This window comes from Dendrobates tinctorius, unplaced genomic scaffold (assembly GCF_039654945.1).
Source record: "Dendrobates tinctorius isolate UK_male_01 unplaced genomic scaffold, ASM3965494v1 ptg000039l, whole genome shotgun sequence".
Taxonomy (NCBI): domain Eukaryota; kingdom Metazoa; phylum Chordata; class Amphibia; order Anura; family Dendrobatidae; genus Dendrobates; species Dendrobates tinctorius.
The window spans coordinates 23608864-23635769 of NW_027361707.1; the positions used below are offsets into that span (position 1 = coordinate 23608864).

A 26906-nucleotide genomic window follows, 5' to 3' on the forward strand; every position below is an offset into this window, starting at 1 on the left:
CTGAGAATAAATTACACACAGGTGGACTCAATCTACTAATTATGTGACTTCTGGTGGCAATTGGTCATTCGGGATTTTATTTAAGGTATCAGACTACAGGGGCTGAATGCACATCACAATGCACGTCACGATTTTCAGATGTATATTTTTAAAATAATTAGAAAACCATGTATCATTTCCATTGCACTTCACAATACTATTTGAGTGAGGTTCCATAAGACAGAGAGGTAGCAGCAGGGGCGGAGCAGTGGGTCACAGGAGGCGAGAGATGACTGCTGCAGATAACAACTGTGCTAAAGAGAAATGAATATTCACTGCTCTCCACCCCCATGGAGAGCAGTTAATATTCATTTCTCTTTAATAGTAGGGGGCACACGTGATCGCTTAGCTGCTGCAGGGTGAGCATTACTCCTTTTCCAGTCTGAGCCCTTTGAAGTCTAAACATGGAGTGTCCATTGCAAGTTCTAAATAATCTTCCAGAATTTAATGGGGTGTCTAGATCAGAAGGATCTCAAATGGTAAAATCAAAGGGGTTAATAGGATCCAATCATTTTCAAAATAATGTGCCTGGTAGGCAGTTCCATCTATCTCAATAATACCATGAAATTCCAAACAACAGTTTTCAGTAAAATCTACATATTAGTTACAGCTGGTCCTGCTTCGCAAATACTATCGCCGAGCAAACCTTTGTAGAATCTAGGCCACACATATATTTTACCTTGTTTGCCATATTCTCTCCACAAGCTTTCATTTCTTGAAAGATAATTTAGCAATTTATATGGATTCTAAAGTGTAAGCCGATGGGGCTTCTGTAATTGGGGATTTAGCATATTGATTAGTTAATGTATTCTTAAATGTTGTTTGTGGCTATTTGTCTGGAGAAGACATCTATAATTATTGAATTTTATTCTCACTGCCAGTCTAGGAAAAGTTATAGTAGGATAATAACAGTAAACAAAATCTCAAAATAGTGGTGTAATAAACTGTGAAATATTAAAAATGCATAAACTGCCTCATATACAAGTACAATGTAAAGCACAAAACTTTTCAAAGGAGTTTTATGAGATTTTAGAAATCCTTCTATATTAGTGAACAGCATATACTATAATGCCATGGTGTACTGGTATTGCCTGTATAAGTGAGAGTAGTCTAGTCAGGTCCCAGTACCTATAAGAGTTTATACAGACCCCCAAAAAACATTAATGAGTTTAAAAGAGTAACTTATATAACTTTCCAATGTAGTTCAATTATCCCGGGGGTTCCCTGATCATCAGATTGTTTCTTCATCCGAGGTTTGGCCGCTCCACTTAGAATAGTAAGCCCTGGCTGACTTCTCATTTATTGACTAAGCCAGCCCCACTCTGCCATGACCATTGCATAGACAGAAAAGGGGTCTGCCTAAGCTTGTGAAATGAGCTGGACAACCAGACCCCGTCACACATTGCTCCAGGAACTTGCCAACACAGGAAGGGTTTGTGTTAAAAACATGACTGGAAGCTGATCTGCTGAACCTGGAATAAGAGGAGCAAACTGAGCACCTTAAATATTTACACACTATATATATAACTGACTGTTTACAGCTAATTTTTGCAATCACAAAAAAAATTTGGATGACCGGGGCTAGATAACACCTTTAATATTTAACAGTAAGGGAAAAAGTGATGGAATATTTGTCACAATTATAATTCTTGTGATCTGGACACAACTGTTCTCTGATTGGTAAACATAATTCAACTTTTGGCAAAATTTGCTATGCAGCTCCCCAGGTTAGCAATTTTCAGGTTTGCCGGGTTCACTGAAGCTTGTGAAACTCCAGATAACAATACAATACCATTTGCAATGTTGAAAAAAAACCAGGATACATGAACGTGTTAAATTGAATTACAAAAATCGACGCGTTTCTGATGTTAAACTATTTTTCAAGTTTGCAAGTTTTATAAACATTGCTAACTTTTATGCTGGACTCGCTTTTACTCTATTACAGTTTTAACGTTATACTAAAAAGATGAGGAGAGGCTTTTGTCTAGTTGATTGTATTGTTTGGCGTTTTTTAGCACAATTTTCGGTCCCAATGAGGTATCAGATAGTTCGATTTAGATACATTGATGCCATCTAGTTGGGTGATTTTTTTTTAACATGAAGGGATTTGATATTATCAATCACCTGATCTTGGAAGCATCTCAAAAGCTAAAAAGGGCCAAAAAAAGTTTGTGTTATGAACTGGTCACTGAGGAGGATGGCAGGAATAGGCCAGGCCACCAGGAAACCAGAAAGGTTGGTAACTTAGCGGATTGCAGACCCCTAATTCTAACAACACAACTAGTAGTAGCCGTGGGGTGTACCTACGACGCCCTAGATGCCTCGGCACAGCCGGAGAGCTAACTAAGCCTAAAGCAAGAAAGGTGAAATCTAAACTGCCCCGGAGTAGAACCCCAAAGGAATAGATAGCCCCCAAACATATATTGTCGGTGAGACAAGATGAGGCACAAACACAGGTAGAAAATAGACTGAGCTAATGATGGGGCCCAACCTGTCTAGACAGGATAGGACAGGAAAGACACTGTCTGCAATCACGCAAAAACCCTAAAAAAAATCCAACACGACTGATGTACAAAAACACTGAGGTCTCATGACCTCTCCCCCACTATATCAGCATTCTGGTCTAAACTGGCAGCAAAGCAAAAGGGACTAATATAACAGGGGACTGAACAAACTGACACAAGCTGTAACATATGAAGCGGGGTCCAGCACTGCCCCAGCAGGGAGCACGCTGAACCCTGACAGCAAAGCAGAAAGCAGAAAAAGGCAAAACCAGATCAGATGCAAAGGATTAACAAAAGAACCACTTAACTGAAAAATGCAGGATCAGGCAGGAGACAGCAGACCTCAAAATGAACAGGAAGAAACAATCACCAGCAGCAACTGAGGGAAGCCTGCTCACCTAAATACTCCCAATCAGTAACCCCAGATTTCCAATCATCCTCGTCAGGTGGCAGACCTCTGTCAATCCGGCCAGCTCCACTACCCACAGTAACCACCAGAGAGAGCCCTGAATCAGAAGTAAGAGAATTCACAACAAGTTTGGATTGAAACATTTGTTGCTATCTAATATATAATTGCCAATCGGCTCTGTCACAGCTTCCGGGGATTGTGTCGCTTTCCCACAATCCACCGCGGCCGGAAGCTGTGACAAAAATGACACCGCCATATTGGAACACCCAAGTTATGGGTATTCCGATATGGCGGCCGGGATTAAATGAGCGGCGTGGGATTCAAATCCCCCGCCCCGCCGACTGAGCCATTGAGCGTTGCAGCGCAGGATTTGAATCCCTCGCCAAGCTGCGCGGCTCCACTCATTGGCTGAGCCGCCCACCGGCTGAGGCTTGGTGGGGATTCAAATCTCGCGCGGCACCGCTCATTGGCTCAGCCAGTGGGGCGGAGGATTGCATACTTACCTGACCGGGAGGAGCATTGCCGCGACACTTCTCTTCTCACCAGAGACCAGCAGGAGTGCGCTATCCGGCACCGTTTTACTGAGGACACATTTGCAGTGTGTCTTCAGCAATATGGAGCCGGACAGGGTGGTATGGGCATCCGCGTAATCCGGCGCCACACTCTTCCCCCAACACTCCTCTCCCGGCCTCCGGCAGAGTGTGATAGCGCTGGAGCTCAGGGAAGAGAGGTGAGTATAAATGTTTTTGGTTTTTTTGTATGTGTGCAGTTTAATAGGGGTTAGGGGGACCATACATATGAAGATAGGGGGGTGAGGGGACCCTACATACCAGGACAGGGGGTGAGGGGACCATGTGTACCAGGATTGGGGGGTGAGAGGGCCATGCATACCAGGATTGGGGGGTCAGAGGTAGCATGCACACCAGGATAGGTGGTGAGGGACCATGCATACCAGGATTGGGGGGTCATGGGACCATGCATATCAGGAAAGGGGGGCGAGAGGACCATGCATACCAGGATTGGGGGGGTGAGAGGACCATGCATACCAGGATAGGGGGGGTTCGGGGACCATGTGTCATGATCCATGCTGGATCAGGACATATAAAAAGCACAGGTAACCTTTTTTTCCCCTAAGCTGTGCTTAAGTTTGGTTTTTGCCCCCGGTGGCGATTAGGATTATTGCACTGTGGTGTCGTTTGTTCTAAGTTTGCCCCTGGTGGTGGTGAGCGTCATTGCACTCTAGTTTCCTTAGTTAAGTGCACATGATTATAATGCAGGTGTGATTGCTGGCTCTGCTATAAAAGAGTCACAGGTGTTGCAATCAGTGTTGGTGATAGTGTTCATTTCAACCATCCTTGGTGGAGGAAGGAGCTGGAGAGCGTTCCTTGCCTTGTAGCTCTGACAGAGCTTGGTGGCAGCGATTCAGGAGGAGAGCTGCATGCTGGTGGTGGACTCTTTTGCCAGGAGCAAGTGCTACAGAGTAAAGCGTGGTGTTTCCCTGTTTGTGTTTTTCCTTAGTGTGTATTAGTACAGCGGTGGGGCCAGTGCCTGCACCACCCAGCTCCCTAGCAAGGGATAGGTGTAGGGTGTGCTAGGGCGACAGGTTCCTGATCGACGCCCGGTGCGGAACCTGCATAGGGAACGTTAGGAGCATTAGGGACACTGACTTAGGGGAGTGCAGAAGGTCTCCACGTCCCCTTTCCCTATCGCAGGGCCCACCATTGTAACTGTTTCGTTACCCCTTGTCTTGTCATTTTAGTTACCGGAGCGCCAGGGGCGTTCAGCCAATGAGCGGTGCCACGTGGCTTTGGCGGGGGATTCAAATCCCGCGTGGCACCGCTCATTGGCTCAGCCGGCGGGGTGGGTGATTCAAATCCCCCACCAAAGCTGCGCGGATGTTCATTTCACCGCACTCCCGATGCAATAGCATCGGGCCTATTTCTAGTATAGCATAAAGTAGAAATGTTGCTTTGTTTGGCCACACAAATTTGTGCTGTAATTTATAACTTTGAGGGCCTTTTTGACCATGTGCTGCAAGAAAAGGGTTCGCAAATCATGGCTCTACCAGAAAAGAAGAAAACTATCATAATTGTGCCATCTATTGGATGTAGCTATAAGTCAATAACTAACCTTCTAACAAGACTTGCAACATGACTAGGATCGGAGCCAAGCAAGCAGACAGCGGATCTGAGTACTTCCTCCTCATGTAGCCCTTGACATAGCTTTGTGGACTGATTGCCTGTGTATGAGGACTTTAGAAGGTATGAAAATTTGGTCTTTTTAAGGCTCTTTAAATAGTGGTAGAAACTGCTGTCATCCTTCTTAAGGGAGACTTATTTTGCAAGCCCAGTAGGGACTAAAAATTAAAAAGGACCTATCACTTGCCATAAATATGTAAATTGTCTTATCTTGATGCTGTAGATAAGCCACTGATGGCTGTGGCTGCATCTCATAGGCCAAAAATGAGGTGACAGATTCCCTTTAACTCTAATTTTTTTGTAGTTTTTTTAAACTCTTTCTGTGGCCACAAATTTCATTTTGGCTTTGATGTGGTCTGTGATCATAAATTAGCACAGAGAAAATTAAAAAAAGACAAACAAGTTATCAACTCTCCCGTCAGAACGAGACCTCTAACGCATTCTCAGATAACTCATTCCGTAGCCAGCAATATACAATGCAGAGTAGAGTCTATAGAAGGCACACCGGGCAACATTTTTAATAAAATACATTTTCAAAAATCAGTTGGTAACGTTTCTGTCTTTTATGCCTCATTTACTCAAATTGAGGAGCACATTTTCAATCACCTAGCTCAGGCATTTGACGAGTCGGATCATGTCTTGTGAGATGACTCTGCGATGCATCCAGATCATCGACCTGCCAGTTATCGCCAATTATCACAAACTAAGGCCTCTTTCACACATCAGGTTTTCGCCGTCAGGCGCGATCCGGCGCTTTTGACAGAAACCGGATCCGGCGAAATGCAATGCCGGATCCGGTTTCCCCCCCATTGACTTGCATTTGCGCCGGATCGCGCCGGATGGCCATGCGTTTCATCCGGTTATCGCCGGATCCGGCAATGTGTCGCAATGTGTCGCGATCCGGCGTCTGGAAAAAACGTCTACTGTAACGTTTTTTGTCTCCGGCGAAAAAGCCGGACACGCCGGATCCGGCGCGTCCGGCTTTTTCACACAATGAAAGCCTATGAGCGCCGCAATGCACCGGATCCGGCGAAAGCCGGATCCGGTGGCCGGATCCGGTTTTTTTGGTCTGAGCATGCTCAGTAGCTCTGCCCACAGGAGATATATAAAAGCAAGACAATGGGACCCTCAGCCACACCCAACATGCCACCCAAGACAGCAACCAGGCGCAGGAGAAGGCAGCAGACATCTGCAGCAGCAGCACCATCAGCAACACCCCAAATGGAGCAGCATGCTGAACGGGAGGGGAGTCCAGAAGCAGATGAGAGACGGTAATTATCAAATCCCCCATTCCTCCAAACTAGGGCCATGGAATATCAAGATATTCATTGGCCCTTTGTTTCTCTTTATTCAACAGCCGCCAAAGAGATGCAGCAGCAGCACCATCAGCAACACCCCAAATGGAGCAGCATGCTGAACGGGAGGGGAGTCCAGAAGCAGATGAGAGACGGTAATTATCAAATCCCCCATTCCTCCAAACTAGGGCCATGGAATATCAAGATATTCATTGGCCCTTTGTTTCTCTTTATTCAACAGCCGCCAAAGAGATGCAGCAGCAGCAGCAGCAGCAGAAATGGCATCACTGGCAGCAACAATACCCACAGCCATGGAGTCTGGCCATCAACAGGACAGCACATCTTCTTCTGGGAGCCCTCCCTCGCATCGTCAGCGTTTGACGGTAAGTTTTTATTTCCAAAATCCATCATCTCTGTAATATATGTCTATTCATTGCCTTTTATTTCAAAACAGGAATCACAAGATGAAGAGGAGCTCCCAGAAGAAGAAGGAAGGGGTGGACAGACGCTTGGAGTGGGCTCACAATTCGTAAGTTTTTTGCATCAAACGCAGAAACACAACATCACACTACACACAACACATAGAAAACAATGTTCTGCAGACCACACACAGCAAACAAATGCCTACATCCAAAGACATAACATTTTTTGTTTTCTTCTCTAGTCTTCCCAATCTGGTGCTCGGCCAAGAGGTCCTCGCAGTGCCTCCCAGGGTCGTCGGCGACAGCAACGCGGCGGTCACCAGCGTGTAAGTATAAATATTTTTGCTTTGTTTTTTGGCACTTTTTATTTCATTTCTTTTGTGGAGGCTAATTATGTTATTTTTGTCTTTTTCTTTAACAGCCTTCACAGCGTGCTCCCGACTCTGACGGTGAGGATGGAGGGATTGATGTGGACCGCCTCATCGATCTCGTCAGAGAAAGGGAGCCGCTCTGGAATATGGCTGACCGCCGCCACGCTGACCTGATCATTACCCGACGACTCTGGGAGGAAATCTGTTCTCTCCTTGTGGGCCGCTGGGAGGACCTCGAAGCTCGGGACCAGATTAAAGAGCGTAAGTATATACAGTAACGGTTGCTTGATGTAAACCAGTGTTTCCCGAACTCCAGTCCTCGTGGTCCCCACGGATCATGTGTTCAGGATTTCTATTTACTATTGAAATCCTGAAAACATGACCCCTGGGGACCATGAGGACTGGAGTTTGTGAAACACTGATGTTGTATACTAACCACTCCTTTCTCGTTTCAGGGAACAGAATTGTGAATCGGTGGCGGTCTGTGAGGGATCGTTTCAAGAAGGAGTTCAATAAAGAGATGCGGGCCCCGAGTGGATCTGGAGGACGCAGGAGCAAGTACAAGTACGCACAAGCCCTGTCGTTCCTCCGGGAAACAATGCTCACCAGAAGGTAAATATTACACACCACATGTGAAAAAGATGTAACTTTTTTTTTCAGCCAGGGCCATACCATGTCAGTATTTTAAGTGTTTTTTTTTCTCTTTATTCCACAGCACGGTGAGCAGCACTCGGGAGCCTGCACGATTGGACCCTTCTGAGGCGATCCCTGAGGAGACCGGCACCGAGGGACACTTCGACCGCCCCGGTACATCTGCACCTTCCCTGCCTTCCCACACATTCGACCCATCTGTCCCATCCACCAGCACAGGAGCATCGTGGCCGCCTACATTACATGAAGCTGCTGGTGAGGAGATCGCTTTCCCTTTACCCCACCCTTCTGCCCCTGCCGCCTCTAGTACACCTGCGGGTACTGGGCGGCAGCGGCAGAGGGGTCAGGAAAAGAGTTATGCGCAAGAGTTATTGCATCTGAATGCATCTTTCCAGAACTGTCTCAAAGTCTTGTCAGAGCAAATCTCCGCAGGCTTTCAGCAGATCAACTCCAGCATTCTGGAGGTGAAGACACTTCTGCAAACCATGCATTCAGAAGCAAGATCTTCGCCAAACCACACCTTTTTCAGGTCTGTTGTGGAGCGCATGGAAACGCTCTCTCCTGCCCAGCAGATGCATGTAATGCATTCGTGCCACGGTGCTCTACAGCAGGTTATCTCCCAACCTCCACCTCCCACCACTGTAGTTCCTCCACCTGCACCCCCTCCAGCCACTTTCCATCCTCCCCCTCCTATTACATCTGCACCCACTCCAGCCACTTTTCATCCTCCCCCTCCTACTACATACCAGCAACCTGCCCAGTACCAGCAACCTCCCCAGTACCAGCAACCTCCCCAGTACCAGTCATCTCCCCACTTCCAGTAACCTGCCCCGTACCAAACTCCTTCCCCGTACCAAACTCCTTCCCCGTACCAAACTCCTTCCCCATACAACTTTCCATCAACATCATCTGCTCCTACAGTCCCTGCCCAACCCTCCACTCCACCACCCACCACCTCTTCTGCTTCCCACATGTCCACCCATTCTGTAGTTTTTTCCACACCTTCACCTCTAACTGTTCCTTCCCCACCACGATCCCAGTCCTCTCTCCACACACCCAGTGTCGAAGTGTCCCGCAGCCCCTCCAGCAGTATTTCCACCCCACAATACACAGATTTGTAATGTGTGTTTTTTAATAAAAATGCCCATTGGGTTTAAAACCTTTATTAAAAAAGTTTTTTGCACTTTAAAAACATTTTACAAAAAAAAAAAAAATTTTAAATAAAAGTTAAATTATCGTTTCACAATGGTTGTCTGTCTTTTCTTTCTGCGGCGAACTATGTTTAAAAAAAAGGTTAAATACAGGGTATTTCAAAGGTAAAAAGGTATTCAAAACCAGGTATAACTGTGGGTAAATTTTAGCTTTTTGCCACAGTTGTGTTCCTGGTTGTGTTTGAAGCAAAGTATTTCACCTAAAAAGTTGTGTTTATTGTTGGTGATTTCCTAACAATGTATACAACTTTTGTTAAAAGGTGAAATACTTTGCATAAAACACAACCAGGTACACACCTGTGGCCTAAAGCTAAAAATAGTAGACCATGACAAGATAGCCAACTTTGGTTGGCAAAGGTATATACTGTTGGTCCAGAAGGTACACAAGTTTGGTTAGGGCACAAATCTTTCACACTCTGTCATCCTGCCAGTGTACTCTGCCTTGAGGGGCCACAAGGGTCAATTTTAAAAACCGGATCCGGCGTAATCCGTCGAAAAAACGGATAGAAAAACGGATGAACCGGATGAGACGGATCCGGTTTTGTCTGTCAAGAACAAGACGGATCCGGCAGAAAACCGGATCCGGCACATCAGGTTTTACAAAACATTTGCCGGATCCGGCATTCCGGCACGACGCCGGATCGCGCCTGACGCCGAAAACCTGATGTGTGAAAGTAGCCTTAGAGGGACAGAATGCTTGAACTGAGAGACCTTGGTTTATCACTCATGCCAAGATGTCAGCATTGTTCAACATTGCATGTGGTTAGGAGAACTATAAAGAACAGGAATGACAGCAAAGGTAGACAGAGGCGATCCTCTGCACGGACAACTCACCAGATTAGAAGAATGGCGCATAGTGAGGAATTCTGTACTACAAGTTAAACTGGACATCAAGAGAAAGAAGCATCAGGAAATGCCTGCATTTGTTACCAATAACATCTTTTTTAGTGTTTTTTTGGCCAATTCCTGAGTGGATTTTTACCATTTTTGACCATGTGAAATTTTATTGAGCATTTTCTTGGTGTCTTTTCTTACTGAACATTTTCTGGTGCTTTTTTTAAGTCCAGTCAATAATAACCATAAACAAAAAGAAACAGCTTAAAGCAAAAACACTGACAAAATTCTCAAAAAGATGCCCAGGCATCTTCTGGTCGTATTTTTAGCCTTACTATTACCTTTTATTATAAAGTAGAGTGTCTTCAGAGCAGAAAACACCTGAATAATGATTGAATCACTTAATTTAATTGGTGGAAAACTGAAGCAGTTAAAATATGATCAAAAGACTGAACTAGTATTCAACCCCTTGACTTTTTAGCTATTTTTGTCATACTACAACCTGTGCTTAAAATTTTTTGTAATCCGAGTTGCGTGTGATGCATCAGCACTAAATATGCAAAGTTGGTGAGGTGGACACTAGTGATGAGCGAGCATGCTCGACACTGCTCAGCGCTCGCCTGGGCATCTCACTGCTTGAGATGCTAGGAGCTTGCCGAGTATTTGGAGTATTTGCGGGGATGCTCGGTGGGAGCTCGCGTCCACCTCCTTGCATGTTTGGCGCTCTTTACAGAGCCACTGAACATGCAGGGATTGTCTGCCACACACTGTAATGCCACAGCCATGTTGTTTGTGGCATTACAGTGATTGGCTGGCCGCACAGCATCTTCAGGTCTATTTGAGACGTGTCTCTGCAATGCTCATCACCGTCAGCTCCGGAATCAGGCAGTGTAGGGAGAGTTGCTGCTGAGCTAGGGAGAGATTTGCTTGTGTGTTAGTGTAGGTATACCACAATATCAGACACATATTCATCTCAACAAACAATCATTCTGAGGACTAATAAAGCTGCATAGGTATTAGTTCTAGGCAGGCAGGCAGTGTATGTGGCAGACTTAGTGCATATAGCAAGAGAGTCCATTCCAGTTCTGTGGGCAGCTTAATGTACATGTAATTAATAAAAGATTATTTTTTGGAAAAAAATGGCGTGGGCTCCCGAGCAATTTTCGTAACCAGCAGAGGGAAAGCCGATGGCCGAGGGCCGATGTTTATAGCCTGGGAAAGGGGTAATACCCATGGAGCTTCCCAGGCTATTAATGTTAGCTCAGAACTGTATACTTAGCCTTTACCGGCTATTAAAATGGGGATCCCCCCAAAAAAAATGATGTGGGGTCTCCCTATAATTAATAACCAGCAAAGGCTATGCAGACAGCTGAGGGCTGATATTAATAGTCTAGAAAGGGGCCATGGATACTGGCCCCCAGGCTAAAAACATCATCTCTCAGCTGTCCCAGAAAAGGCGCATCTCTAAGATGCGCCAATTCTGGCACTTTGCCTCGCACTTCCCACTTGCTCTGTAGCGGTTGCAAGTGAGGTAATAGTTGGGGGATTGATATCACCTTTATATTGTCCAGTGAAATCAAACCCATGGCTTAGTAATGGAGAAGTGTCTATAAAGAGGATTTGCTAGCAGGTCACCATTAAGTACTGAATTTGCTTTGTTAGAAGTAGGAATCTTTAACCAAATGCAGAAAAAGTTTAAGGCTAAGTGCACACATTGCGGATTTTGATGCGGATCCGCAGCATTTTTGGACACGCAGAATTGCATCAAATCCGCAGTGTAGTGCACAACCACTGTTAGTGAATGGTAAATTAAGAATTGCTGTTCACATGCTGTGGAAAAATCAGCGCAGATTTGCAGAGTTTTTTTCTCTGCAGCATGTCAGTTCTTTCTGCGGATCCTTGTCTCTCTTTCTCTCCTCCAGACCAGAAGGGCAAGGGTTCCATTCCCAGTACCACCTATCAAATCCACACAGCAAAAACGCATTAAAATCCGCAAAAAATCTGCATCAATTCCGCATGAAATCCGCAAGCCTTTTGCCCTGTGTTTTCTGCGAAGAGATGTGGATTCTCTGCAAAAAATTCTGCAGGCTAATCTGCAACATGTGCACATACCCTAAGGTGGATTCATTTGTATCTCCACTTACACTTTGTTAGATGTATTTAATTTTGGCAAAAGAATACTTCAATTTTAAAAGTTAAAAAATATATTTTTTCTCTGTACTATGGCATTTTGATGTTGTTGTCAGTTTCCCCCTGTTTTTAACATTGTGATTCAATTAAAATATTTTATATTGTTCCATTTGGATTTCTTTTGGTTTATTAATTTTTGAGTAGGTTTAGTTAGAAATGTTGTCAAATCAAAATTTTAGTTTTATTTATTTGCAGTTTATTTGCAGTATTTGTCATTTCAGATCAAACTATACCAAAAAGCATATATGGGAAGATCTTTGAAATATAACTCCATTGACACCTTTGTATCTTCTATCTGTTGCTTCATTCCTTAGAAATTAGCATTTTATTTAATTATTTTTGTTGTTTATTAACGGGTATCTATAATTCCAGACCAAACACTACCCAAAAGAATATATGGGCAGGTCTTTGAAATATAACTCTATTGATACCTTTGTATCCTTTGTATCTTCTATCTGTTCATGTATTCCATAGAAATTAGCATTTTAATTCATAGGCAAATGAGACATTAATTGCTCTGGCCATGAAACACCACACAAGCATCTTTAGCTTAATTGACAGCTCACTCCCTGTGCAAGGTCAGGCAACGGTCAAGGAAATCAGAGAGTGAATTATCAATTAGACTAAAAATGGTGGTGCTGGGTAGGAAAACAATAGTGCAGTGGCACCATTATGTTCTCTGTCACACTGGAAGCACTTAAAACCTCATCTGCATATGAAGTAAAATGCCAATTTAGAGAAAATGCAGCAACAGATAGAAGATATAAAGGTGTCAATGGATTTACATTTCAAAGACCTGCATGCCCATATTTGCAGTTTGGAGGGGGGGTGATCTTAATGACAGTTTCCTTTTAAATGTAATAAAAATGTGAGTTTTGTACTATGTATATAATTGTGGAGAAAGAGAAAAAGCAGGATGGCACTCACCGTTTTGTACTATATATATAATTGTGGAGAAAGAGAAAAAGCAGGATGGCACTCACCGTTCGTGTGAATCAAATCACTTTATTTCACATACACAAGGCATCGGCATAGGCACGGGAGCAATGTGCTGGAAGACGGACAACAGCCGTTTCGCACTCAATGCGCTTCCAAAGCGCGAAACGGCTGTTGTCCGTCTTCCAGCACATTGCTCCCGTGCCTATGCAGATGCCTTGTGTATGTGAAATAAAGTGATTTGATTCACATGAACGGTGAGTGCCATCCTGCTTTTTCTCTTTCTCCACAACGAAATGTTCTGTTTTTTCAATATGGGATTGAGCACCCGTTCCAAGTGGGATTAAGGTGTTTTTTATTAATGTGAAAAATATATGTGCAGACATTCAGGGTATTTATCCACACAACGGTGCCGGATATCTATTTTCTCAAATTGTGGACTATGTATATAATGTTTAGTGCTGAAGAGAATAGTTAGCGGGACCTCACACTGGGGGGTCCGTATATCCGTATACTGACTATATATAAACATGTCTGATCAGAGCTCCTGTGTTCTTCATGTCTTCCAGGTTAATAGAGCTTCTTCCATATATAAAAATAAACAGCTATTGGGGTATTGTAAGTAAGTGCCTGGCCTACAGTAAAGCTGCCGCAGATCCCTTCGTCTACTCGCTTCTCCGTCAGCAATATAAGAAGGTTCTGCTCAACATCATCAACAGGATACTGAAGAGAGAACTATATCCCTCATCTGGATACAACAGCTCGCTGGACACTGAGAATGACTACTGTTTGCACAGGGCCAGCTAAGGAGGACATCCTAGAAACCTACACTACTAAGCCAGCGCTCAGCAAAGTGTCAGCTCTCGTTTTCTTTTAAAGATGTCACATCGGATATAAGGACACTAGACATGGAATGCAAGTTGATCAAGTGTCATTATAGTTGTGAAAGGGCCTAAATGTACAGACACAAAGCAAACAGCTCTTCTTCTGCCCCCATGACAAAACTCCTTGTCCTGTGTCTATACAGTCGTTTTACAGGGTCAAAGGTTGGGAAGACCCAAAAGATGAGCAAGATAGTACTCAATAATGCTATATAAGTGAGCTGATCGAAATCAACGTCCTCATTTACTGGCATAAATGGAAGCAAATATGTGTGTGTATATATGTATATATACACATAGATGAGGCTCCATGCATAAATAGCTATGGAACTGTGGATTACCAGAACACTTTAAGTGTTGAGCGCAGAACCAGGGGCCCTGAAGACTGAAAGGGGTTGACCAGGCTAAAGACAATCTTGATCGTAGGCTCGACTTCTGAGAAAAAAAATAAATGTCATATGCACATTACCATGGATCCATTACTGTTTGCTCTTTGGTCTGTGATGGAACCAGAAGTGATGACATCACCATTCCCCAGAGACACAAGAGCTGGGACGTGTGATTGGCTGCAGCGGTCTTCTATAAAAGGGGAACGGTAACGTCATTCCTTTCAGTGCAGACCACACTGCAGCGTCCTTTGATACATGCAGGTAACAGCAGGTGACTGAGTATGACAGATTTTGCTATTTTTGCAGAAGCCTCCGGTTTTGATTGTATTTAGCCTGGACAATGACTTTAAGGTCTATAACTTCAAGAACTGATAAGCATAGACGTTAGCTATTGAAATGGAAACTTTCATTGACCCACTTCGTGCTTCCTAAATTTCTATTTTGCATGTACAGTACAGCTATTTGCCCGCTTTCTCATGGTACCAGTTGGTTACAAGTTCAGTCTTGGAGACCAGTACTTTCCTGGTTTTGTGAGGACATTTGCATTCTACATCTAAAATTTCCAATCTTTTCTTTCCAAAAGAGGGGCATTTGAGAAATTAGTTTGGTCTAATATTAATATATATAATATTATTGTAGATGATGATGATGATGATGATAATGGCGCTTGTGGTCCTTCGATTAAAAACATTTTGCTATATTTAGGTGCTTCTTTCCCCATACCTCAGAATGAGGAGGCTGGGACAATTGAATATTGATGGAAATCTGCTCTAGCTCAATGACTTTCAGCATATTAGTCGTTAGTCAAGTGATCCATACTGACTTAAAATCTTCATGAGAGATGAGAATATCGATTCACAGGACACTAGTTCAGCAGCCAGGTCAGAATTCCACGACTGATAGACTGGAGCCTTGGGAGCCACTTCCTACCTGCCAACATAAAATACAACTCCTATTTTGATTAGTTGGCTTGGTGCAACATCATTGGGGCGACGTGACACAACATTATGCCAGGCCGGCTAAATAAAAATGAGGAGCTGAATATGTCAGCAGGTAGGAGGCGGTTCCCAAGGCTCACATCCAGCCGCCATTATCTCTCTGGACAATTATATTGGTGTGTTAGGTTGTATTTGTCAGGTTAAAGATCACGCAGTAAAGAAAAGTTATGAACATAATGGAACGAGAATGTGGATCAGTTCTCCATAGAGGTCAGATTTAAAATGGACTTTTTAATGTCTTTTAGAAGAAGATGGTCTATGTCTCCTTTTCACTAGTGTTCATTTAAGGGTTTACCAAACTCAGACTTTCCTATGTCTAGAGGAGAGCAGAGTCAATACCAACATGTCTACTGATAACTTCCATGATGTGTGCGCAATTGGCATGTTTGGGGAATCTGGATAGGATTGGTGCACAATATATGCCGATCGAGAACTTGCACCGGCAGGTATCAGTACATATGACATCACCGGCCTTGGTCACCTCCCAATACAGAAGAGAGTTGACCTGGATTAGCATCCTATACGCTAATGTTTGCTGTATGCTTTATTAGTGCTACCAAACCCAAAGGGGTTGACTACCCCTTTTCTATGTTGAGTTTACCTTAGTATAAAAATAAAGCATAGCCACCACCGATCCTCCACTGTGCGGTCCCTAAAAATGCCCAGGTCTCGCTGTTGCTCTCCTTACATGCAGCCAGTCCTGTTAAAGCGGCCTTGTGACTGCTGCAGCTAATTATTTCTCTTAGTGTTGATGCATGTCCCTAAAAGAAGAAGATGGAAGGAGACCGGCAGGTTGGGTAAGAAGGGTAGGGGATCAGTAGACAAGCTTGCTTGCATTCTTACTTGTAGATTATACTGTGACCCTTTAAAGCATAGGAAAAATTGGTGGAAACACCTTTTTCTAAAAATGTATTATTCATTAATACGCAGCTTTTTGTAGAAATTGATTTGGGTGGACATGAATTGTGGAAAGAGATGTCTAGAATGAAAATAAAAAGTACCTGTTTGGGGGGTCCATATAATTTCCTTTAAAATAATACATTATTGTATGTGCTTCAACCTTTAGCTCTCTGGCTGTTGAGGAACTGCAACTCCCTATGCATCCTCCCGTTGGAGGATTCTAGGATATACTGAGAGCGGTCGTTTTGCAAAAGTTGGAGAAGTGCTGGTTGTAGAGCACTAATTTATAAGTTTTTTTTATATAGAAATAGGTTTGTTATATGATATTTTTTGGCTACAGATATTTCGGCACCTATTCATCTCAGTCGTGAGACTAGGCTTCTACTTGATAATTAGATACCTTCTCATCTCTTATATATTTCTACACAATTTATTTGCACTTTAGTAGGCAACTACTGCAACCTAAACTAACCATTTTATTTGACTTCCGCCCTAAAGTCGACTGGGTTAAGTTGCAATATGAAAAATGGCCTACGGAAAAAGTGGGGCAGTTTCTTGCAGAGAGTAGCCAAGTTTATTGTCAGTCTCACACAGCCTTCTTAACACGCTGTAATTGCATTCACACATCCGTGTACAAAATGTCTTCTACCATCATCACTTGATAAAATATTCAGAGAAATGAAATATTCCTTCAAGAAACTTAATTGCCCTCTCTTAAATTTGGAAACTAGATCCATTACATTTTATATAATCATAATTACATCATTATTATATGAGAATGTCCATGTACAGTCAGGCTACATGCAAAATGTATTTTTTTATGAATATATTTTATAAAGAACTGATCACAACTCTGTTAGTATTATGGAAATGGAACAGTTGTCCTCCAAAATAGATGTTATTCAAAATAGAAATTACACACTGTATATAAGACCACCCCTTCGACAACTGTCATGTACCCATCCACTACTTCTTCAGCTCTCTTAAGTACAAGACCACTCCTTCCTACCTCTCTAATGTTCAAGACCACTCCTTCCTACCTCTCTAATGTTCAAGACCACTCCTTCTCCACCTCTCTAATGTTCAAGACCACTCCTTCTCCATCTCTCTAATGTTCAAGACCACTCCTTCTCTATCTCTCTAATGTTCAAGACCACTCCTTCTCCACCTCTCTAATGTTCAAGACCACGCCTCCATCTCTCTATTGTTCAAGACCACTCCTCCATCTCTCTAATGTTCAAGACCACTCTTCATCTCTCTAATGTTCAAGACCACTCCTTCTCCACCTCTCTAATGTTCAAGACCACTCCTCCATCTCTCTGATGTTCAAGACCACTCCTTCTCCACCTCTCTAATGTTCAAGACCACTCCTTCTACATCTCTCTTATGTTCAAGACCACTCCTTCTCCACCTCTCTAATGTTCATGACAACTCCTTCTCCACCTCTCTAATGTTCAAGACCACTCCTTCTCCATCTCTCCAATGTTCAAGACCACTCCTTCTCCACCTCTCTAATGTTCAAGACCACTCAGTTTCCAGCTATTTTATGTAACCAATCTCTCCTCCAGCTCTCTTGTGTAACAGACTACCCTTCTCCAGCTTTCTAAATTAACAGACCTCTCATTCTAAAGCTCTCTTATGTAACAGAACATGCCTTCTCCAGCTTTCTTATGTAACAGACCTCTCCTTTTCCTGCTCTCATATGACCCAGACCACTTCTTCTCCACTTTTATTACGTACAAGGCCATTCTTTCTCCAGGTCTCTTATATAACAGACCAGTCCTTCTCCAGCTCTATGATGTTCAAGACCACTCCTTCTCCATCTCTCTAATGTTCAAGACCACTCCTTCTCCAGCTCTCTAATGTTCAAGACAATTCCTTCTCCATCTCTCTAATGTTCAAGACCACTCCTTCTCCACCTCTCTAATGTTCAAGACCACTCCTTCTCCATCTCTCTAATGTTCAAGACCACTCCTTCTCCACCTCTCTAATGTTCATGACCACTCCTCCACCTCTCTAATGTTCAAGACCACTCCTTCTCCACCTCTCTAATGTTCAAGACCACTCCTACATCTTTCCAATGTTCAAGACCACTCCTTTTCCACCTCTATAATGTTCAAGACCACTCCTTCTCCACCTCTCTAATGTTCAAGACCACTCCTCCATCTTTCCAATGTTCAAGACCACTCCTTTTCCACCTCTATAATGTTCAAGACCACTCCTCCATCTCGCTAATGTTCAAAACCATTCTGTTTCCAGCTATTTTATGTAACCAATCTCTCCTCCAGCTCTCTTGTGTAACAGACTACCCTTCTCCAGCTTTCTAATTTACCAGACCTCTCATTCTCAAGCTCTCTTATGTAACAGATCATGCCTTCTCCAGCTTTCTTATGTAACATACCTCTCCTTTTCCTACTCACCTATGAACCAGACCACTTCTCCACTTTTATTACATACAAGGCCATTATTTCTCCAGGTCTCTTATATAACAGACCAGTCCTTCTCCAGCTCTATGATGTTCAAGACCACTCCTTCTCCATCTCTCTAATGTTCAAGACCACTCCTTCACCTCTCTAATGTTCAAGACCACTCCTTCTCATCTCTCTAATGTTCAAGACCACTCATCCACCTCTCTAATGTTCAAGACCACTCCTTCTCCATCTCTGTAATGTTCAAGAGCACTCCTTCTCCATCTCTCTAATGTTCAAGAGCACTCCTTCTCCACATCTCTAATGTTCATGACCACTCCTTCTCCACCTCTCCAATGTTCAAGACCACTCCTTCTCCACCTCTCTAATGTTCATGACCACTCCTCCACCTCTCTAATGTTCACGACCACTCCTCCACCTCTCTAATGTTCAAGACCACTCTTCTCCACCTCTCTAATGTTCAAGACCACTCCTCCATCTCTCCAATGTTCAAGACCACTCCTTCTCCACCTCTCTAATGTTCAAGACCACTCCTTCTCCACCTCTCTAATGTTCAAGACCACTCCTCCATCTCTCCAATGTTCAAGACCACTCCTCCATCTCTCTAATGTTCAAGACCACTCCTTCTCCATTTCTCTAATGTTCAAGACCACTCCTTCTCCACCTCTCTAATGTTCATGACCACTCCTTCTCCACCTCTCTAATGTTCAAGACGACTCATTCTCCATCTCTCCAATGTTCAAGACCACTCCTTCTCCACCTCTCTAATGTTCAAGACCACTCCTTCTCCATCTCTCTAATGTTCAAGACCACTCCTTCTCCACCTCTCTAATGTTCAAGACCACTTCTTCTCCATCTCTCTAATGTTCAAGACCACTCCTTCTCCATCTCTCTAATGTTCAAGACAACTCCTCCATCTCTCCAATGTTCAAGACCACTCCTTCTCCATTTCTCTAATGTTCAAGACCACTCCTTCTCCATCTCTCTAATGTTCAAGACCACTCCTTCTCCACCTCTCTAATGTTCAAGACCACTCCTTCTCCACCTCTCTAATGTTCAAGACCACTCCTTCTCCATCTCTCCAATGTTCAAGACCACTCCTCCATCTCTCTAATGTTCAAGACCACTCCTTCTCCATTTCTCTAATGTTCAAGACCACTCCTTCTCCACCTCTCTAATGTTCATGACCACTCCTTCTCCACCTCTCTAATGTTCAAGACGACTCATTCTCCATCTCTCCAATGTTCAAGACCACTCCTTCTCCACCTCTCTAATGTTCAAGACCACTCCTTCTCCATCTCTCTAATGTTCAAGACCACTCCTTCTCCACCTCTCTAATGTTCAAGACCACTTCTTCTCCATCTCTCTAATGTTCAAGACCACTCCTTCTCCATCTCTCTAATGTTCAAGACAACTCCTCCATCTCTCCAATGTTCAAGACCACTCCTTCTCCATTTCTCTAATGTTCAAGACCACTCCTTCTCCATCTCTCTAATGTTCAAGACCACTCCTTCTCCACCTCTCTAATGTTCAAGACCACTCCTTCTCCATCTCTCCAATGTTCAAGACCACTCCTCCATCTCTCTAATGTTCAAGACCACTCCTTCTCCATTTCTCTAATGTTCAAGACCACTCCTTCTCCACCTCTCTAATGTTCATGACCACTCCTTCTCCACCTCTCTAATGTTCACGACCACTCCTTCTCCACCTCTCTAATGTTCAAGACCACTCCTTCTCCACCTCTCTAATGTTCAAGACCACTCCTCCATCTCTCCAATGTTCAAGACCACTCCTTCTCCACCTCTCTAATGTTCAAGACCACTTCTTCTCCATCTCTCTAATGTTCAAGACCACTCCTTCTCCATCTCTCTAATGTTCAAGACAACTCCTTCTCCATCTCTCTAATGTTCAAGACCACTCCTTCTCCACCTCTCTAATGTTCATGACCACTCCTTCTCCACCTCTCTAATGTTCAAGACCACTCCTTCTCCATCTCTCCAATGTTCAAGACCACTCCTTCTCCACCTCTCTAATGTTCAAGACCACTCCTTCTCCATCTCTCTAATGTTCAAGACCCTCTGTTTCCAGCTATTTTATGTAACCAATCTCTCCTCCAGCTCTCTTGTGTAACAGACTACCCTTCTCCACCTTTCTAATTTACAGACCTCTCATTCTCAAGCTCTCTTATGTAACAGATCATGCCTTCTCCAGCTTTCTTATGTAACAGACCTCTCGTTTTCCGGCTCTCCTTTGAACCAGACCACATCTTCTCCACTTTTATTACATACAAGGCCATTCTTTCTCCAGGTCTCTTAAATAACAGACCAGTCCTTCTCCAGCTCTCTTATGTAACACTCCACTTATTCTACACCTCTTTTATGTAATAGACCTCTACTACTGCTCTCTTATTTAACATACCGTGCCTTTTCCAGCTCTCTTAAGTAACAGACCACCCATTCTACTTCTCTCTTATCTAACAGACCTCTCCTTCTCTAGGTCCCTTATATAACAGACCTCTCCTTCTCCGCCTCTCATGTAACAAACCACTCCTCCTTCGACTCTCTTACGTAACAGACCACTCCTTTTCTTATTCTTTAAAGGTATCAGACCTCTCCTTCTCCATCACTATTATGTAACAGATCACCCTTTCTCCACCTCTCCTATGTACAACACCACTCCTTCGCCAACTCTTTTATGAAACAGACTCCAATCTCTCCAACTCCCTGATGTATCAGTCCACTCCTTTTCCATCTCTCTTATGTACTAGAACAATGCTTTTCAACTCCAGTCTTCAAGTACTCCACACATGTAATGTTTTCAGTATATCCTTAATTTTGCACAGGTGTTGTAATTGTTGTCAAGTCCTCAAGTATTCAAGTATTGCCACAGATGTTCAATCTCTGACCTACTGTATATGTGTACTCGAGGCCTGGGATTGAAAACCACTGTACAAGGTCTTCTCCAGCTCTCTTATGTGTAAGGCCACTACCTTTCCAGTTCTCTAATGTAAAAGATTGATCCTTCCCTATGGCATAGGTTGGCCAGTTTGCCTCTTCTCCAACTTTTATTTGTGTTTCTAACCACGTTTTCCTTAATTTTCCTATAGTCAGAACTTCATATTCTCTGTACCAACTTTGCTTTCAATCTATACCATTTCTTTTTTACCCCATTTGAGTCTGAGACTACCACATCTGTCCAATGTTCTACACCAGTCATTCCTAACTTCCATTTATGATTCAAAGATATTGCTCAGAAAGAATACCAGTAGCAATATCTGATGTACTAACAATATTCTTATCATCTGATCACCCATACTATAAAATCCTGAATAAATATCATGCTACGGATGTACACCAAGTTATGTAGTGAAGTGTAGTCTGTAGAAGATGTTCCAAAGGTTACAAGCCAACTTGGATAATCTGAAATTGGAATCCACTCGGAAGATGAGATCAATGTAAAGTTATTCACCTGGATACTACTAATGAGGGTATCATATGTTCTACTGGGAGTGAAACTAGGAGAGTCACTTGTAGGGAAGGAGCTGGATAAACTTGTGTGTCACAAACTAAATAACATCAATTAATGTCAATCTGTGACTTCTAAAGTCATCAGGATATTATCATATATTACTTGAGGCCTGAACTAGAAGGACTGGGACCAAAATATTACCACCTTATAGAATGTTAGTGTGACTTCATCTGGAATATGCAGTCAGTTCTGGGCACCGAGTCATAGAAAGGATGCTCTGGAAATAGAAAAAGTACAAAAAAGAGCCACAAAACTTATAGGGAGGATCTTAGTTATTGTATTTATTTAGCAATGAAAAGAGATAAATAAGGGGGAACATGATTAACTTGTACAAGTACATAAATGGTCCATCCAAAAAGCATGATCAAAAGTGGTTTAATGTGAAATCTCTAAAGACTAGAGGGCATTCCCTCCTGCTGGAGAAAAGCAAGTTCAATCTCCAGAGGAGACAAGGCTCCTTTACCATGATAATGATTAATCTTAGGAACGACCAGAGTCTAAGAACTAACATTGGTTTAAAGAAAAACAAACGTAGATGCTCTTTTAGAAGTATAAATGTATAAAATTGTTGTTCTGAATATTGATCAAATGGATCTATTTTCAGGATCTGGAGGGAAACCTTTGCTCTTTAAGGGCAGATTGGTTAAATCATTATATCTATACCTTTTCCTTTCTTCTCACCATCCCTCAGTTGAATTTAAAGGACATGCGTCAACTTAACTATAGTAATATTTTAGGATTCGAACTTAGGCCTTACTAGACCACATTAAACTCCCAGTAATTCTCAGAACATGCTGTAAATCAAATCCAGAGGGAGTGTTGAAGACCTGAAGCTCGCCTCATCTTATCCTCTGCAGATTATACGAATGGCCAAGAGATTGGCCAAAATGTCATGAAACAGTCCCATCAATTCCTCAAATTAAATGCTATTTATCAGTGTGGAGCCCAAGGTTAATTTTTTCACAATTCTTCTACTGTATCTAGTATGTGTTTTCTGTACCAGATCATGAACCATTCTTATTTATTCTTCACATGGATCAATAGCACAGCGGGCTGCTCTATTTGACCCACTCTCAATATAATTTTTTTTTTCCTTTTTTTATCATCTATACTTGTCTTTAGTTGAAAATAAAAGTAACAAATCTAAATGTTCATAACTATTTAAAAACAAAAAGTTTGAATTCTGGAAGTAATCCATAGTTCAACTTTTCAGTGATCTTCTGCTGTTCGTCTATGTTGTCTTGTATATTATATATTCTAAATAATAAATGTTTCTTAGAAAATAATATATATATATTTTTTGCTAATCACTCTAGTAGATAGGCTGCAAAATACCACGTACGCGTTCTTGGGTTCCTTGTGCAGCTTATTTTTATCGAGTAACTGTAGATATAGAGAAATCAGGTATCTCAGGCTTCCCACATCATTACTACATCATGGCTTTCTATATATTTAGACTCCAAAGAAGTGTAATTATTCACAATGATCCAGTTTAACTGAATGTATCGTCTCTCCATATTGCTGTATTTTAGTAACATATTTGTACTTTTTGCCTTGGATTTTTGTGTATATTGTTCCTTAGAGAAATTTTGTACCGTAGAGCAAATATTTATTGTACATATTGTATCTCTTATTTTGCACTGACTGGTAGAAGAATCTCGTTATTTTTGGTACTGTGTTTCAGAATAATAAAGGAAATTGCTTAAAGGGGGGTTTTAAAGAAAAAAAAATATGTTAATGATCAATTCTTAAGAAATGGCCTTAGGTTAAAAGGAGGAAAGTGGGTCCAATTTCTGTATTGTCAGTAGAACAAAGACTACAACGAAGTACAGTCTGACATCGGAAAATAAGGTCCTAGCTAAAGACTATTATCAATAATGCCTTAAAGCGATTCCTTAATATATTCCGATAAGAAAGATCTAAAGATGGAGCTTTATTTTAAAGTGAACCTGCTCCCTACAAACTGTCATAAGACGAAGAGGAAAATGTAAGGGCTCATGTACATTGCCTGATGGTGGCCAATATAACTTCCACCAATTATCGTAGAAGCCAATTGGTGGTTGTTTAATGGCTTGTTTAGACAGGCCAACCACACTACCCATGCGCACAGAACAATCGGTAATAGATCGTTCTGTGCACATCGGCTGTCATTGCTGTCGGCAGCACTTGTGCGGTGTTCACTTGTTCTCTTTGATATTGTTGCTGAGAACAATGATTTTTCGCCCTACAAATGACCATTTTGGTCGTTCGGTGTCTGGCCTGTTTACACTAGTCGATTATTAGAAAACTAGCACCTCTAGGACCAATCGGTCATGACAATTGGCTGGTGTAAATGCGCCCAAAGTCCTGCTGAAGTTGGGCAGGCATCCAAAGACAGAATGGCCATTGTCCAAAGTGTTGAGATTCGTGTTACCTTTTTGCGTTAACTCTCCAGAGGGAATTGTCCAAAATTATTAAGACGTGGCTTTTTTATTCAGAAACCGTACCGCAGCTGTCCATACGTTGGGTCTGATCAATATTGCAACTCACAGACTCATTTCCCATTTATAATGTATTTATCTGTCAGAAAGTTGGTGCAGGTGTGTGGATCGGGCTCAGGAGCTGAGCCTGCTTCACGCATGGCAGCTCAGTCGCTGTTATTTAACAGCTTAACTTCTGGCAGCAGCATTTAAGAGGCATAATTTTGGTACGGCGTCTATTACCCCCCTTCTCTATGACACAAAAGTGTTGGGTGCCCGATGGAATGTGATAGTGGCTGGGCTCACATCTTAGTCCTCCTGCGAATCTGAGCAACAGGCTTGCCTTTATACAAGATCTTGATGTTATTACATAGCACAAGCAATCAAATGATCTTTATAAAAAATTAAAAAAATGATTTTACATAATTAATGTTACAAAATACAAACGTTTGAATCAATCCTTTTCCTAACTCAAAAAAAGAAATAAAAAAATAAAAATAAGCAAAACAAAAGCATATTTGTACATTCAGTATCAACCACAGCTATTAAAAATCCGATGTATCAAAATACAAAATAATTTCACCCATTCAGTAAACCTTGTAAAGAAAAAATGGATCCAAATGACAGGATCGACGTTCGGTTCCCGCACCTGCCCACGAAAATTCATTGCTAATGCAAAATTCTACTAGTAAAAACTAAAGCTTTGCATGCAAATAAAAGCACACAGCTCCATCAATGAAAAAAATGGCCTGATGGGGCTATTTTTCATTTTTTTTGTTTTTACTCCCCTTCTTTAAAGAGCTATAACTTTTTTACTCTTCCATCCACATTTTCACTATGTTTGTTAGTCCCCTTAGGGGACTTGAAGCTGCGATCATCTAATACAGCAGTGTATCAGCAATTCTATGTATAGCGGAAATCCTGATCTCCTATGAACGCCAACTAAACGTGACTTTCACAAGCAAGGAGCTCTTCCACAGACTTCTGGCTGTCATAACAACCCATCGGTGCCCTGTCATGGGCGCACCGATGGAGAAGTGGAATGATGCGCCCCCCCTTGCTGACACTTGTTAAATGCCGCTGTCAGAGACTGACATGGAATGGGATGGAGTTGAAATACAACACACAACTTATGGACACGTGTTCCACCATTTTTTGGAATAAACTAGCTATGACTTTTTAATTTTAGACACAATTTTAATTTTGAGATCAATTTCAGACATGAACTTTGTCTCCATGGAAGAAGAGGCTCCGAGTCACCGGCACTGATGCCGGATATTGATATGCAGTAGATATTTCCAGTGACAAAACTGCGGAGGCAGCCATATTGGGTGATGACAAAACTGCAGAGGCAGCCATATTGGCTGATGACAAAACTGCGGAGGCAGCCATATTGGGTGATGACAAAACTGCGGAGGCAGCCATATTGGGCGCCTAACAAAAATCAGTAGAATACAGTATATCATGTTGGTGGCTCTAAGCCAACAGGACTTGTCTCAGTGATGTCATTGATTCCTAGTGATCAGATAAGCTACAACCTTATGAATGCCGGTAGAGCACCTTTAAATGGCGGCCTATACAGTATATAGGAGGCAGGAAACTTCACAGGCAACTAACGAAAAAAAAAAGTATATATTACGACCAGATGTAATGAGGTTTATTTTTTTAATGAAACGTGCACGCCTGCGATAACTGGTGATACTTTGATGAAGACGGTAATATATAATACATGGCGGATATTCTAGGAGCTGCAGTAGCGGCAGAGAACGTCTCTTCTGGAGGAGGGATACTACATGTAAGTGTTAGACCGGAGCGTTTTGTGCCAAAAAGAGTTTTGATGATCCATTATCACAGAAAACCTACAATCTGGTGAAGTGAGGTAATTTGTCACGTCAGTTGTAGGAATTTATTCTTTTTGAGATAATGTAAGTGAATTTTTTTGTGATGCAGATTGTCCTATAATTTCTGTAATGGAATAAAAAAAACTTATTTATCAGAGAGTTTTATATATTTTGTGTTTGTGTTTTTAACTGATATGAGACAAATCATGTTTTTAAGTTCCTCTTAAAGGAGCTGTTTATCCTTATAGAAATAGCTAACGTCTTCCTTTTTTTCAACAAAAGGTGTGTTGGGGTCCAATACCATGCATTGATTCATGTCCCAATATCTCATAATAGTATTCAATTTTTCCCTCATGGTTCATAAAAATCTTTTGTAAATCTATCATTTTCATTGATATAAATTTGATTTGCTCTTCTTAAA

General features: G+C 42.3%; 1 protein-coding gene across 1 annotated transcript in view; it reads left to right on the top strand.

The window, feature by feature from the left end:
- Positions 1–26644, top strand: part of GPR78 (G protein-coupled receptor 78) — a 90174-nt gene extending 63530 nt beyond the window's left edge. Inside the window, exon 3 of the mRNA XM_073574559.1 lies at positions 13630–26644. Coding sequence (XP_073430660.1) covers positions 13630–13867 — 238 coding nt within the window. The 3' untranslated portion in view covers positions 13868–26644. The remainder of the gene's footprint in view (positions 1–13629) is intronic.
- Positions 26645–26906: the final 262 nt, after the last annotated feature.